We start from the raw sequence: 15,793 nt of genomic DNA on the forward strand, positions 1-15,793 counted from the left end.
GTGTAGTAATCACAACATTTTTTCTTTTGTTAAATCAACTTAAATAATTTATTTAGTTCAGATAACATATAATTTTGAGTTTCTGAGTCTCCTTCATTGTATTAACTCACTTTCTCCAGTTCAATGAACTTAAAATTTTAAGGCAACCAGGTTACTTACTTTAAGTTAAACCATCAATATTTTTTTACAGTGTAATGCCTAAACTAGAAACTAAAATGTTTCTATTTTACATTTACAAATGTAATAGTTTTTTAGTATTTCAAACTATATTTTCAGCATAACAATGTGAAAAGTTGAAAATAAAAATGTACATAATTCATGAATTTAAGCCAGAAGAATATCTGAATGTCTCAATACAGGATGTGTTAGTGCTGCACACTTAAAGGGCTCCCTGTAGTTTTCCATAAAAATAAAAGTTTAACAGTGTAATTTTAGAAAAAGAACAAAATTAAGACAGCTGTATTTCAGTATTGTAATTTTACAGTTGTAATGTAAAATACAACTATTGTATTATTTTTCTTAAGGTGAGCTCACATTTGTAGTTCGGTTCGCTCGGTCCTGACCAAAAACCATTTAGTAGCATTCACAGTGGCATTTTGACACCGAACTTGAAGATTTCGAACCTAAAGGCACAGGGATATGTTCACAACTTGGTGGTCGGATTTTATATATATTTCGTTGTGACGGAACTTACAGAATATCTAAAACAATGCTGCGTACTGGGCTAAATGCACTCGATGTGTGTGCGTAGCCTACATATGATTGTATTTTGACCAGCTGAGAACTCGTGAAGACCTTACAAAATGTGTACAGCAGTGCACAATAAAATGAAAACTTGTGCCGATTCCATGTGGACCTAGATTTGATGATGCTTTTATTTAAGGAAAGGCTTGAAATATTAATCAGGCCTAATATAAGCACTCATGAACAGTGTTGTGCAAGTTACTTCCAAACTGTAATACATTAGGTATTACTTGTTACTATTATTTAAAAGTAATTCATTACCTTACAATATTACTGTCTCAGAATTGTAATGCGTTACATTACTCATATATTACTTTTGAGTTACTTTCACCAAAATAACTAAGTAGAACTTAACTTTGGGGCTGTAACGATATGCAATATGAAACCGAAATCGCGATTCGCCACACGACTCAGATCCACGAACCTACAGAATCGCAACACACCTCTTCCAACTCCCAGCGTTGTTCTCCTTACCGTCCAGATCCAATGCTGCCTTATCTTTAAATTAGTCTATTAGTATTATTTGAAGTTAACATTATAAAATACGTAGACCTACACCACAAAACTAGTTGAGGATAAATTATTTAAAATTGGGGAAGTCCAGCATTATGGACATGACATTTGCAGTCAAAACTTGAAATAAAGATTCTCAGAAAATACATGTATTGAAACGTATATAGGCTACTTCCTTAAAGGACTCCAGACATTAGACAAATATCAGTCTATTTTTTATTTTTAATATTAGGGAAAAGACACACATTCATGTGTGACAAAAAAATAGGAGGCAAAATATATATTTTTGTAATTCTGTTAATTACACTGGGCAAATCGGATGAGGAAGGGTTGGCTCTGCAGTCTCCATAGAACTTAAAATATTCATTTTATTTTAGTTTTCGTGTTCGCATTTATGAGGAAAAAACAATGTTACAGACGCGACCGCTCTGAACTGGCACTAAAAGACTGCTTTAAAACTTTCACATAGTCTGTTGCCTTTAAGAAGTAAAAGCAGACAATACACTGTAATACAACTGTAATACAAGCCTCACTGAACATGTAACGAGTAAAATATTACTGAAATTTGATTAGTAATGCCTTGCACTACTGCGTTACAGCAAAAAGTAATATGTTACTGTAATGTATTACTTTTGTAATGCGTTACTCCCAACACTGCTCATGAACAACATGAGTGTGTAACGCTGCCTGGTCTGGGCAGTTTGATAAATCATTTGCAAGTATAGGGCAGAAGTAGGGAAGGAAGTGTTTTGAAAACAAAAAGGCACAGATACCTAATTTAAGATTTCTAATGACAGGATAGAAAAGCTGTGGTCTCTGTTGCTCAGCGACAGGAACCATAGCTATTTTTAGAGGAGGAAATACAGCAAGAGCAAGAGAGCATGCAAACAGTGAAAAGACAAGTACACATGGAAAACAGGCAGACAGAGAGAGAAAGAAAGAAGATTTCTATCAACAGGCTTATCACAGAAAACCAGGGCAGAAAAACACATGGCTGGATGCCTGTATCATACGTACATAAACACACAGTCATATCATTCTCTTTGTGATGACCTGCAATGGTCAGCTGGTATTTTTGAGCAGCTTGAGCTTATGGTCAAGGTTTATTTGAATAAGATTTGCATTGACTATTTCAAGTCAGATTCTAAAACAACAATTTTGCATATGTGAAAACTTCTATGCACACAAATTCAGTTTGTGTCATCTAAAAGAATATACAAGGTTATTTTTTTTCTCCATTGGGTCACCTGATGGAGTTTTTCGGTTCCTTGCCACGGTCGCCTTTGGCTTGCTCAGTTGGGAATATTCAAATTAATTAACGAATCAGTAATACCTTTGAACAGCACTACCAAACATGGATGTTTTTTCCACTTAGAGACAAACATTGTTATTATGTTTTGATTGATACTGTGAAGCTGCTTTGCATCCAAGATGTCCATGTCTTTCTTTCTTTAGTCGAAAATAAATTAAGGTTTTTGATGAAAACATTCCCGGATTTTTCTCCATATAATGCACTTTACTGGGCACCAAAAGGTTCAAGGTCCAAAAGACAGTTTCAGTGCAAACTGTTGAAAGGGCTTTAAACGATTCCAGACGATGAATAAGGGTCTTATCAAGCGAAACGATCGGCCATTTAAAAAAACAAAAAAACAAAACAAAGTTTAAGTTTTATAAGCTCAAATGCTCGCCTTGTTCTGTTCTGTGTGACTCTCCTGTTCAAACTCGTTCGTCAAAATGAACGAGTCTTTTTATGAGTCAATTCGTTCATTTCGTTCGTTGAATGAACCAAATGACTCGAAAAAAGATTTGTTCATTTTGATGAATGAGTTCGAACAGTAAAGTCACGAACGCGCATCACAGAACAGAGCATGGCGAGCATTTGAGCTTATAAAACGTAAACTTTTTTTTTTAATGACTGATCGTTTAAAAAGACCCTTATTGATCATCTGGAATTGTTTAAAGCCGTTTGAACAATATACAGTTTGCACTGAAACTGATGTTCTTGCATGTTACTTGTTTTTTGTCGATTTTTGTAGATTATGGTCTTTTTCCCCACGCACCTATCACCTGCAGGTGTGCGACAGTGTTTGCTAATTTTAAGATTTTCTAAAAATTATATTTCACCAAGTCAATATATTAATAATATAATTTTTGATAATTTTTTGGGATTTAAAGTTTGTGAGTGTTAGATGACAGCAAAGGTAATCTTAAATGTAAAATCAGGAGAAATAATAAGCAAGCACAATAAAATTTCCAATATCAGCCAATTTAAGATGTGTTCACACCATGTTGGAATTAACGTTATTATGAGATTCCAACTTGTAAAAAAAATGCTCACATTCTAATAGAAATGATAATAATAACTTGTAAAATTGTGTTAGTGTTGGTACACTTGCACTTGACTGCAGCAGATTAATTTTGGCGTTGATACACATGATTCTGAGGACGTGTCACACGATCCTTCATTCTATGCTGATCAAGTAATATTTCTTTCTATTATCATGTTTAAAAAGGCTGTACTGCTAACTATTTTCCAGGATTATTTGATGTATGAAAATGTCTACTGTCACCTTTGACCAATTTTACTCATGGCTACATGAAAAGAGAACACAATACATTATTCAAAATGTGTTCCATAGAAAACCTAATAGCTTATGGGTTTGAGTAAATAATGGCAGAATTTTCATCTTTGGCTAAACTGTTTCTTTAAGGAAATAATTAACTTAAAAAGCACTCTCACATTCACGTTAACTATAACTTTCTCTCTCTCTCGCTCGCTCACTTCAGCTCTCTATGATCCTCTCTGTCTCTCACACACATGCTGGAGTGACTCTTGAATTAAACATGACAGCGACAGTGGCGCTTTGCAGTCTGAATTCTAATTACATCGACTCTATTGTAGACACTGCTGCCATGTGACAGGCGCTCACACACTCTCTCACACACACACAGAAGTCGTTCATATGGGATTACACAATGGCGTCAAGACTGTAGGACACATCACTAAATTATCTAAACTTCAAAGTCCAAACACAACAATGCATACCAAAGGCAAAGTAAACACACAAATACACAGCTGAGCCAGTGTCAGTCTGTAAGGAGAACTTCCTGGAGGACGCCAGTAAGGTTACGAGAGGGGAGGAACGGGGGAGGGGGAGGAACGGAGGAAGTGAGGATAAGGACAGAGACAGAGGTGATGGAGATGGAGGAGACGGCATTCTGTCTGGTCAATAATTAAACATGGTGGACTTTCACACTCGTAGCAGGAAATAGAGGAGGGTTTCCATCCGCCTCCTTGTGTGTTCTTGAGGCACACAGCATAAAATTAGACATTTTACAGACAGAAATACATTTTGCAAGCTAAAAGAATCTGCAACCAGAGGTGTGTCCTATCATGTGGAGGGGAAATTATGTATTAGTTAACATAGTGAAAGGGGAATAAAAGTTGAACAAACAAAAATGTCTGAATATATGGGTCCATTACAAATAAAAAATTTTCCTTTAAATATTTAATAACACACTCCTTGTCATAAGATTTTGGCAACACACCGCTGTGCGGAGAAGAAAACTTTAAAGTGACTACAGTAAGGAACATGTTCTTGTAAAACTGGAGGATTTTCGACTTTCGCTTCGAGTGTTTTCTTTTCTTTAACCTCCAAATCACGTGAGCAGGATTTCAGTCTGTGTATTTTGATGATTTTGAGAAAAATAAACAAAATATGGTCAAATTTATTTTTAAACGCAAGTTATTAAATATCACACTTTTAAAAAGTAGTTTAATTTAACTGTATAACCATTAAGTTGTTGCTTAATCTGTACTTTTTTGTTGTTTTTACCTATATTTTTGTTCATTTCTGAGAGTTTTTCGAACATACTAATAAATGTTCACCATTTGATTATTACTGTTGCTTGTGTTGTTACTCCAGTAATTATGTGTGTGATTTTAATTCCAAGTTCCAACCTAATTTGGGTTAATTTTATTCCAGCAACATAGTCAAAACCACCCAGCACTGGGTTGCCAAAGTTTTCAACCTTACATTTTTTTTAAAGTGTAGACATCTTAATTCTCTTTTTTTTTTACGTTTTAAAATAGATTTTACAAAATAAAAAGTATTTTTAAAAATTGTGCAAAAAATGTCCATACGTTACCCGAGCACTAAAATGATGCAGCATTAAAGTTTATCAAACAAATCTTGCTCCATCCTTGATCATTACTCATAGTATTAAGAATGAGAGACAATCTGCATTAATTGATACAGTTTTAGGTGATAGTGATCTTTTAGGTGATTTGCAGAAGTATTTCAGTGAGACAGCTATAAAATAAGTCGCCTAGCTGGAGACCTACACAACATAAAACACAATTCTCATTGATTTTACAAGATAAAAGTTATATTTAAAAATTGTGCGAAAAAATTGTAAATGTAAATGTGCAACAAAACACAAACTATTAATTATTTTGAACACCTGGTAAAAAAAAAATATGTAAATTATTAATCATACTTAAAGTCTGTGATGTTTGCAAGTTTGTCCAAATAAAGTGGGTACTGTCCCATCTTTAAAGAGCCCCATCATGGATTTTGAAAATGACTGTTCATATGGTGTGGAATATAGCTTTAAGGGAATGAAAACATCCTGCAAAGATTTATATCTGAAAGTATATAAAGTACTATAAAAAAGTTATATAAAGTTACCGTATATAAAGTTATTGTCTTTCAAAAGTGAGAGTCGACTCTGAGTCTATGAAATGAATTGTTTTTGAAACAAGTCATTAGCTGTTACATCGTGACGTAGAGACATACTGGCAGACGGAAGTGTAAACTTGAAGTCTACACATTCAAATACTTCATCATAGCATCATGTCGAGAAGACGCTGTGTTCTACAATGCAAAGATAGTTCAGCCACTTTGTTTTCATTTACCAGGGACGAGCATGTGAAGAATCGGTGGTTAGAGTTCATATTTGCAACGATACCACAACAGTATAGCCCGATTGTGTTCTCATCATTTTAATTAATCGTTCAAAAACATAAATGAATTCAAATGTGGATTCGCAAGCGGTTGTTTCTGAAGGAGGGCTCAGTAACTTACTTACCCAGTGTATATGTATCAGCTTCCTCCTATGAATCACAACCTGTAAGTATTAGTAATAATTGTTGCTTTTATGGGTTTTGAACGGTTTTGTAGCGTCGGCCACGAGGAGGCAAGGCGCAATAAGTATGTGTGTGTGTATGTGTGTGTAAGTTACGCTCAGCGCAGCTTCTAGGTCTCCAATGTCATTTTTTTTAAATATGTGAAATATTTGTCGCTGTTATTGGAGTTGTCATAAAGAATAGAGCGTCTTGTAGTACTGCAGTGCTTTATCAATATGTTTATGCGTTATGTTAACAAACAATAACTGACTGGGTCTGTCATCTGACCAATCACCGCCGATTAGCGTCCCGCAAAGGAGTGGTTTGGAAAAATGAGTCGTTGTACGAATCATCTGGGAGTTGGTGAGCAAATCAGTTAAAAATAAATGCATATTATAAGACAAATAAAGTGTTTTTTATCCTTGCATGCATGTTAAACTGTTTTTGGGAACTCCTAAAACAAAAATAGGAACATTTCAAATGCTATGATAGGGGCTCTTTAATGAATAAGTGCTTTGTAAATCCCATTTAGACGTCACAAAGATTTGAGAAGCATCATCAAAAGGTCGTTGTTGTATCACTGTGGTGATTTTAACAACTGACTCTTCACATCCCAATTCTTTAGAAGTGTATACATAAAGAATGTGCCTTTGCAACGCAGATAACAGCATGTACACAACATGAACCAGCTAGTGTTTGAGAGTGGTTCAAAGTAGATGTTGTTCGCAGGCAGCCAATGCAGACCATGGGCATTATGCAAATGTGTTACATTGTTACATATGAATGTTACAGAAATGACTGAGGACTCATTTTGGCAGTTCAGAACCATAAGCTTGACGAGGTTTAGAGAATTGGATGTTTTCCCATTCAAAGAGATAGGAGCTGAACTTGCATGCCCAAGAGGCGTTTCAAAGATGGCCACAGAGTGAAATGACTTGGGGCTTTGGTAAAGACCCCATAAAAGCTGAGCATTGTCAAATTAAACCTTTAATGGTTTATTAAAACACTCCTTCTTCAGGCGCTTCAGAATGAGCAGCAGAGACATAAAAGCTAATGTTAAACCATGACGAAAGTCCTGTGACATATTATGCCTCAGGCTTTTAATAATATTTACTTTCTATAAACACACTATATGAATCTGAGCCCTTTTTAATTATTAGGGTAATGTTTATGCGATACTTCAATATTGTATATTATAATATTATAAAAATAAATTACTTGTATATGGGTTTGGTATTTGGGCCCATCATAATCATGATTAAAATATTGGCCAAATTAATTTTGTCATAATCAAGCATCCCTGCTAATTATAAATGTGCACTGTATGTTGTATGCAGACTGGAACACTGTAAACCCTACTAATTAAATATATAATGAACAGAGCAGTATTTAGAGTAGACATTGTCAGGCAAATTGCTATTTTATAATTTCATGTCAACAATCCAGACACTTTAAAGGTCGTCATCTCTGATTCTCTGTTACATTGTGCTTTGCTATACCATAATTAGATTAAATTTGACACCATATTCAGACAGCAAATAACTCATGATCTTTCCAATGAATGAAATCAGACCATACTAAGCTACGCACATACTTCTGCTTCCAAAAAGATAAGATATTTTAGTCTTACACTAAAACCACTCATATTAATGTATTATTACACGTTTACAGTGGTTGAGCACAGACTTGGGTCTGTAAATGTGTTCTTGAACTAAATCACTCTCATTGCTCTATTCTCAGCTGGAGAGTGATCTCAAGTCTCAAGCAAAACTAAAGGTCATAACATAATCATGATTATCCAACACAACAACAGGATTCAGTCAAGCCCCAGAGAATAATGAGCCGACCCGGGGCAGACAATATCCTGAGAGCATTGGTGAGATTTTAGCCCAACCCCCTCAACCCCATCTCATACAAGACCCCAAGAGAAAAGATGAGAAGAATCAATCATTCTAGGGTAATTTTGTTGGGTGTGCAATAAGGGGTGGTAAAATGCCATTTTCACAAGATGTAAAATAAATCTCTGATGTCCCCAGAGTGTGAGTGTGAAGTTTTAGCACAAAATACCCCACAGATATTTTTATATAGCATGTTAAAGTTGTCACTTTTTGAGGGTTTGCAAAAACGCACCGTTTTGTGCCTGGCCCTTTAAATGCAAATGAGCTGCTGCAGATGACGGGTTTCCTCACGCAGACACACTAAAATGACAGAAACTGTTCTCCCTTTAATGTTAAAATTGAGTCAATCAAAGATGGAGAGACTCAAGAAGAAGTGACAACATGTAGAATACAACAGGACGTCTCTGAATGGTTAGTTGATGAATTTATGTTGCTGATGTCATGTAATCTATAAATCGCTCATATAGGAACTGTTGTGAGATGACACAGAGGGACTTTCTATTGCATGTGAAAAGATAGATGCTAAAGTTTGAGCTGGCTCACAAATGTACTCTTATACAACCACTCTTTCTTTTCTCAACATGGACTGCGTGTTCCCTGGGGTGGGGTTTATGTACATTTTAAGGTTGGTGATGTCACTAACTCCGGGAGGAATGTCAAGTAGTCCCTACTAGCCGTTTGTTGTAGTCCTTTCCTTTAAAAGCAAATATCTTCCTTTGCTTTGAACTTTGAGTGTTGTAACTTTGATAATGTTGTTTATGCTCAAACAGCAACATTACACACTAAATAAAGTTATAAAAGTGAAATCATACTTTACCACCCCTTTAAGAGTGCATCTGCATAAGAAATAAAAAAGTCAAAACTTTTATCTTTTAGGGCTGAAGAATTTTGGGAAAAACTTGTAGGTGTTCGGTTTGCACTTGGATACACTTGACAAGAACCAACTCAAACCTCTTTCAGTAACAATTTTTTCTCTCTCTCCACTTGGGACATCACCTTTACCACTGTTTTTGACCCATTCAACATGACTATAATTTTTTTTTTTAAATAAAAAAAAACATGACATGTTTTTTGTACTATAAAATAATTGACTATTAAATAATGACTATAAAATAATTATTGTGATTATTATTAAGTACAAAAATTAAACAAATTATTGTAATACTATTGTACAGTGAAGTACAAATATAAATATTTAATAAAAATAGAAGTCAAGTATTTTATAGTACAACTGTAAAATTACAATACTAATGTTTACACTTTAATTTATTTCAATTAACATATCCAACCAACCCCAACAAAACAATGCCCTAGCATCCGGTCATAACACCTTAACAACTACATAGCAATGCCCTAGCAGCCAGCCATAAAACCTTAGCAACTGCAAAGCAACAATCTAGTCACCACTTATAACACCTTTTAACTGCATATTGCAACCATGCCAAAACATCCTAGCAACCATACCAACAGTAACAAAACAAATCAAAACATCCTAGCATTATGACATTGAGTTATGCAATGGAATGTAAAATGTTTTTGAAAAAAACAAAATCATGGTAAAAAAAATAAATAAAATAAACAATAAAGCTGAATAGTCTAACACAACCATCACATCAAGAACTTGAAGAGCTTTTAGAGTATGTAGGCCATAAAAACCCCCACTCAGTTCTGCAGAAATAAATGAATACATTAAATTCCAAAGAAATTACAATGACAGCCCCTTGATGTTGCCATAATCGTTTCCTTCTCTAAGCTCCGAACCAGGAAGAGCTTCAATAAAAGCTCTAAAACCCAACAAAACAAAGGTGTGCCATGAGCCAATCCTCAATCACTAACATCACCTACAAACACAACAGAGAGAGAGAGAGAGAGAACAAAAGCAGCACATAACCCAACCTGGGCCTGGCCAGCTGGATGCTTCACCAAGGTGAGGTAACAACACTGTTACTAACATGAAATCACCTCCACGAAATGAATCATTTATTCATTGTCAAATGTACAAAAGTGCCCACAAATACATTTTAAACTGACGCAGTTCAAGAAAATGTGAGTAATGTGTACCTTATATCTTAGCCCTGTATGAATAGGATTGGCCTGTTCACACCAAGCCCAATAACTAGATTACTATAACGAATCCGAAACCTATATTAGTCTCCACACCAGCTGATAATAATGATCTATTTCTGCACAGTGCGGTAATGTCGTCTGCCACTTTAAATCATCAGAATGATGCAACAACGGAACAGAAAAGAACAGAAAAGTTTAAACGTGACTTCTTGTTGACGTTTAAAGTATTTTCAAACAAAACGGAGGCTAGATAGACCCTCCCTCCTCATCTGCGCACTCACCCCCCAAACCCCACCCCTAGGGCCTTCTTGTCAGTTATTGGCTGGAACAGTTTTTTGTTGCCATTTGTGGAGCCTGGGATGTCTGCATAGACCGCGTTTTTTTACAGTAGGGGACAGGCAGCTAGTGGATAGTGAGGAGGAGATGTTTGCTGTATGTGACAAAAAATGTTTTAGCCTAAAAAACGTGTGACATCGCTTAGAGCACCTTTAAATACTGTCTTAAAAACACTGCTCAGGTTGCAAGACTTTAGCATCACAGTACACAAAGAAACATCTATACATAATGACGAAAAAAAATAGGCATTTTCTTGAAAATAATTATTATTTATTTATTTTTGAAGTACTAAAGTGCTGCTTTGGCAGTAGAAGGGATGCTTGTCAGAGAGAGTTTACTGTGCAGACAATATAATAATACAACTACTGTAGCAGTCAACATTCTAAAATCCTCACAGAGAAATAGTGTCTCTACACTGTAAACAAATATTGATGGGTTAACTTAAAAAAGTAAGTAACCTGGTTGCCTTAAAATTTTAAGTTCATTGAACTGGAAAAAGTGAGTTAATACAATGAAGGAGATTAATTTAAACATCAGAAACTCAAAATTATATGTTATCTGAACTAAATAATTTATTTAAGTTGGTTTTACAAAAGAAAAAATGTTGTGATTACTACACTGTAAACATTTTTTGTTGGTTTAACTTAAAAAAGTAAGTAACCTGGGTTGCCTTAAAATTTTAAGTTGATTGAACTGGAAAAAGTGAGTTAATACAATGAAGTACACTGTAAAAAAATATTTTCAAGATTTGTAATCACAACCTTTTTTCTTTTGTCAAATCAACTTAAATAATTTATTTAGTTCAGATAACTTATTATTTTGAGTTTCTGATGATTAAATCAATCTCCTTCATTGTATTAAGTAACTCACTTTATTAATTTCAATCAAATTTAAATTTTAAGGCAACCAGGTTACTTAATATTTTAAGTTAAACCAACAATATTTTTTACAGTGTAGATTCATTTAACCATCAGAAACTCAAAACAATAAGTTATCTCAACTAAATAAATTATTATAAAGTTGATTTGACAAAAGAAAATATGTTGTGATAACAAATCTTAAAAATATTTTTACAGTGTATTCATCTCCGTTAGAAGTCCCACTAAAATATTAAAGCTAAAACAAAATTTTTGAACAAAAATTGTAAAACTCTAATAATTGACTCTAATGTCAAACAACTGGAACCATCATTAGTTTGAATACATTCTATTGATCTAAACCTAGTTTGATGAACCTAGTTGACAGCACCACTGCGTAGAGGAAGTGAAACAGATCAGTGGTGCTTGTTTGGTTTCCTGTTTTGAGATCGATTTTGACTGTGAATGGAAACAGCATCAGCATGTTATGCGACAAGTCAAACAAATCTCAAAAAGTATGGCTTTGTAAAGTTACAAATAGATATCAGTTCTAAATACAAATCCTAAATATGTAGATATATTTCTTGAGAGTAATGAGACACAAAACAAATACAATAGACGGCAAAATGCACATATGCCAAAGTAGTTTTTGATCGGGAGAATAAAACAGGTTCCCTAATGTTTGCAGTTTCACATTTCCTTCAGGATTCACTGACAAATCTGAAAGAACTTTATTAGATCTCACTAAATCCTATACTTGACTCCAAACAGAACATGTGACTCTTTTTCCACCATAAATCACCTGACCTCCTCAGCAAAGGTTTTTACTGCTGTTTACATTTGGTTATAAATTAAAGTCACAATGTGAGCATATACTACAAGCTGTTTCTGACATGTCACATTTTCTGTATTATTTGCATATAGTATTTTTAATATTGTTTTCTAAAGTGTTTTACTTTAAGTTGCCCTTCGAAATGTTTGGTGCTGCTTGAGTTTTCAAATTCGTTTCACTGTAAAACACAGATCTCGTTTGGACTGATGATGTCTAGCAGGAAGTATCTCATTGTTACTGACATGAACTCAAAATCCACAAGCTTACAACATGTAAGTGGAACAGCTTTTCAAGATCCAAATACTGAGTTTACAGTTTCCACTTGATCAGTGACCTCCTGATGACACATTTTGAATGATGCAGTGGTAAATAATTGAGTGAACCTTTGAACAGATCGTAAACACGAACAACTGTCTTATAGAACATCCTTAAAGCCTTTTTTAAAACATTTGAGTGTGGATTTGCACAAATTTCAAACTTTACAAAAAAAAAACAAAAAAAAAACGTATTTATCTTTTTCAAGTCATTAAGAACATAAAAACGTATTAAATAAACACATTTTTTTTAAATTTGATCAATTCTTCTTAAATGATTAATTCACTCAAAATGGAATTATTTACTAAACCCTCACATGGTGCCGAAACCTATATGACTTTTTTTCTTAAGTGGAACGCAAAAGAGGATATTAGGCAGAATAAAAATAAATGGTGACTGAGGGTTCCTAATATTTCCTTGTGTGCCCCACAGAATAAAGCAAGTAATACAGGTTTTAAATTAAATGAGGGTGTGTAGATTTATTTTGGGGTATTTTTGGGCTATCATTTTAAGCCTCTTCTTAAAGACATAACATTTATTGAATACATGTCTAGTGAGTGAAGTCTAGATATTATGCTAAATATGATTAAATATTTACCTTTTTTCCTGATGAGCCAGTCTTCGAGAGGCAGGATCGCCCCAGGGAAAGATAGCCTCCAATGACCTCGATCTCTTCTGCAGCAGGGTAACGCTTTTTAATCAGGGTGCCCAGATGGGCATAAGGGGCTTGTGGCGTGCTCGGAGATTCAGTGACAACCTCTGGGGTCTCAGAAGACTGAGGCTCGGGCCTCCGTTTTGGAACAACAGTAAATGTATTCCCTTTGCGCCTCTGCAGTGCAGGGCTCACGACGAACGGCATGGGCTCCACGACTATGTCATCGATGTTCGTAATAGGCAGCGTATCGATTAGAGGTTCCTCTGGGGGTGAGGCTAATTTGACAGGTGAGGCAATTGGGGGTGGAGGAGATGGGGTTGGGGAGGTGGGTGTGGCAGGTGGGGTATGTTGCGGAGACCCTGTTTTGGCTTCTACGGTCACCTTTTCTGTAAGCTTTGGTCCGAGGGGTGTGAAAGAAGTAGGCAGGGGGGTTGGCACAGTGGGCTCTGAAACTGCCACACCCACCAGGGGTCGTGGGGACGGGGGGGAAAGGACAGGACTGGATGGGGCAGTGCTGCCAGGTGACGAGATGGCCGCACGACTCTTGGGAACGACGGTGAAGGAATTGCGAGACTGAAGACGCAGGTTGGCGAGCGCACGGGCCTGTAGATCACCGGCCGGAAGGAGAGAAAGATCAGGGCGAGGGGACGGCCGGATCTCGAATCTGGGCGATAAGGGGGGTGACGTGGGGCTAGGAGTGCAGTCGGCACGGGCACGGTGGCTCTCCGGGGAGCATGGCACCTTGGCTTTGGAGGCCCCATCTGTGCTGTCCCAGTCCCGTTCTCTAACAGGCTTGGATGGGGACATCTCAGCGTCCTCCTTGGGATGCACAGTGACAGTTCGTCCCCCACTCCCCTCAAAACGTCTACGTGCTGAAGACACTAACTGAGGGGACCCAGAAACAGGTGTACTGCTCCCTGAGTCACAAGGAGAGGCGAAATGATTGATTACGGGAGACTGTGCGTTTTGGAAGTCTTTGCTGTGTGGAGTGCCAACTTGCGGAGACACTATACATTTTGGCACCACATCTGGCTTGGGTCTGGAGCTTGGCCTGACAGGAGTATGGTCCAAGTCGAGGAGGTTTTCTGTGCTGCGCGACTTGGGATGCAACCTGCCATAATTCCTGTCAAATTTCTGTAGCATGCGACTCACCCTCCCTTGGCCCTCCAGCGGAGAGGAAGCGGGTCGTCCCAGCGTGCTGAGGTTTTCCTCGCTTTTACTAAGCGCAGTATCGTAAATGACCACTTCCTTCGCGCGTATCTCCGTAACAGGACTATCTCTTTGATCTAAAAGGTCATTAAGAGAGCTATATCCGCTCACCGTGCCGTTCTGTTGCAGTTTCGACGCGTGCTTCAAACTACATCCTTCTGGAAAGTACTCAGGGTCGGATTCAATGATGATGATATTCTCAGCGCGTATAGTCCGTATCCCGGGAACGCTGCCATATAACTCGAGGATGTGCTGAACGGGACGCGCGGCGTTCTCTTGGGTCTGACGCTTCTTGCGTTCTTTCTCCAGTTTAATGAATGGATTTTCCTGCAGCGGACCCAAGCTCTCTTGCAGCACCAGGCTCTCTTGCGCTCCGTTGTCTCTTTCTGTTCTCTCCTCCGAGTCGTAAGTGTCTGCTGATGGCCAGTGCTCTTTTGTTTTCACCGGTGACAGATCCGGGCTTTTAGTCGCGCGCTTGGCTGCAGTAATGGTATAGTTCCTGCTAGAATGTGCGCTGGTAATATCATCATTGTTGTTGCTGGCCGTTCCCTCGCCGTTAAGTCGAGATGCGACGGACTCGGCACCTGCTCCGGACCCGCCGCCCTTCGCCTTCCTCCGCTCAAGGATCTCGCGTTTCCAGGCCGGCATCCTCGGGCTCTCCTGCCCTGGCTCTTGGCGAAGAACGCGAAGATCTCCGCCTGACATTATGGGAGAAACGGGGTATATGGGGAAACGTGTGAAACAGAATAATCTCTCGCTGTACCTGCAGCTCTTCTTCTTATTCGTCCTCGTACATCATTGCAGCCGCAACAAAGTATCCTGCATGATGATGATGATGTGCCAGTCTACCGACTCGACCCCGCCCTCAGAGAGTGACGTCACCCGTTCGTCTCAGGGTGGACACCTCATTTGGTCATTTTGACTTGAAACACACCTTTTGTTTTAACATATGCCCCGCCCACTTGCCCACTACTATTGTGAGTATTAAAGCGAGCCCCGTCAGTCAAACATCGCGAGACCCACCCATTTCATAGCTTTAACCCTTTCAGTATTTCGGAATCTATCTATAAATTACAGGAACGTCTGTGTGTGTGTGTGTGTGTGTGTGTGTGTGTGTGTGTGTGTGTGTGTGTGTGTGTGTGTGTGTGTGTGTGTGTGTGTGTGTGTGTGTGTGTGTGTGTGTGTGTGTGTGTGTGTTAGTCTGATGGATTTCAGACGGGTGTCTACGGGTGCAGTGCC

At 37.5% G+C, this 15,793-nt stretch overlaps 1 protein-coding gene across 1 annotated transcript in view; it reads right to left on the reverse strand.

Moving 5' to 3' along the window:
* The window catches only part of tprn (taperin), a 38,855-nt gene extending 23,415 nt beyond the window's left edge, over window positions 1–15,440 (reverse strand). Inside the window, exon 1 of the mRNA XM_039661807.2 lies at window positions 13,289–15,440. Coding sequence (XP_039517741.2) covers window positions 13,289–15,259 — 1,971 coding nt within the window. The 5' untranslated portion in view covers window positions 15,260–15,440. The remainder of the gene's footprint in view (window positions 1–13,288) is intronic.
* Window positions 15,441–15,793: the final 353 nt, after the last annotated feature.

This window comes from Pimephales promelas, chromosome 4 (genome assembly GCF_988280905.1).
Source record: "Pimephales promelas chromosome 4, fPimPro1.hap1.1, whole genome shotgun sequence".
NCBI classification, from domain to species: domain Eukaryota; kingdom Metazoa; phylum Chordata; class Actinopteri; order Cypriniformes; family Leuciscidae; genus Pimephales; species Pimephales promelas.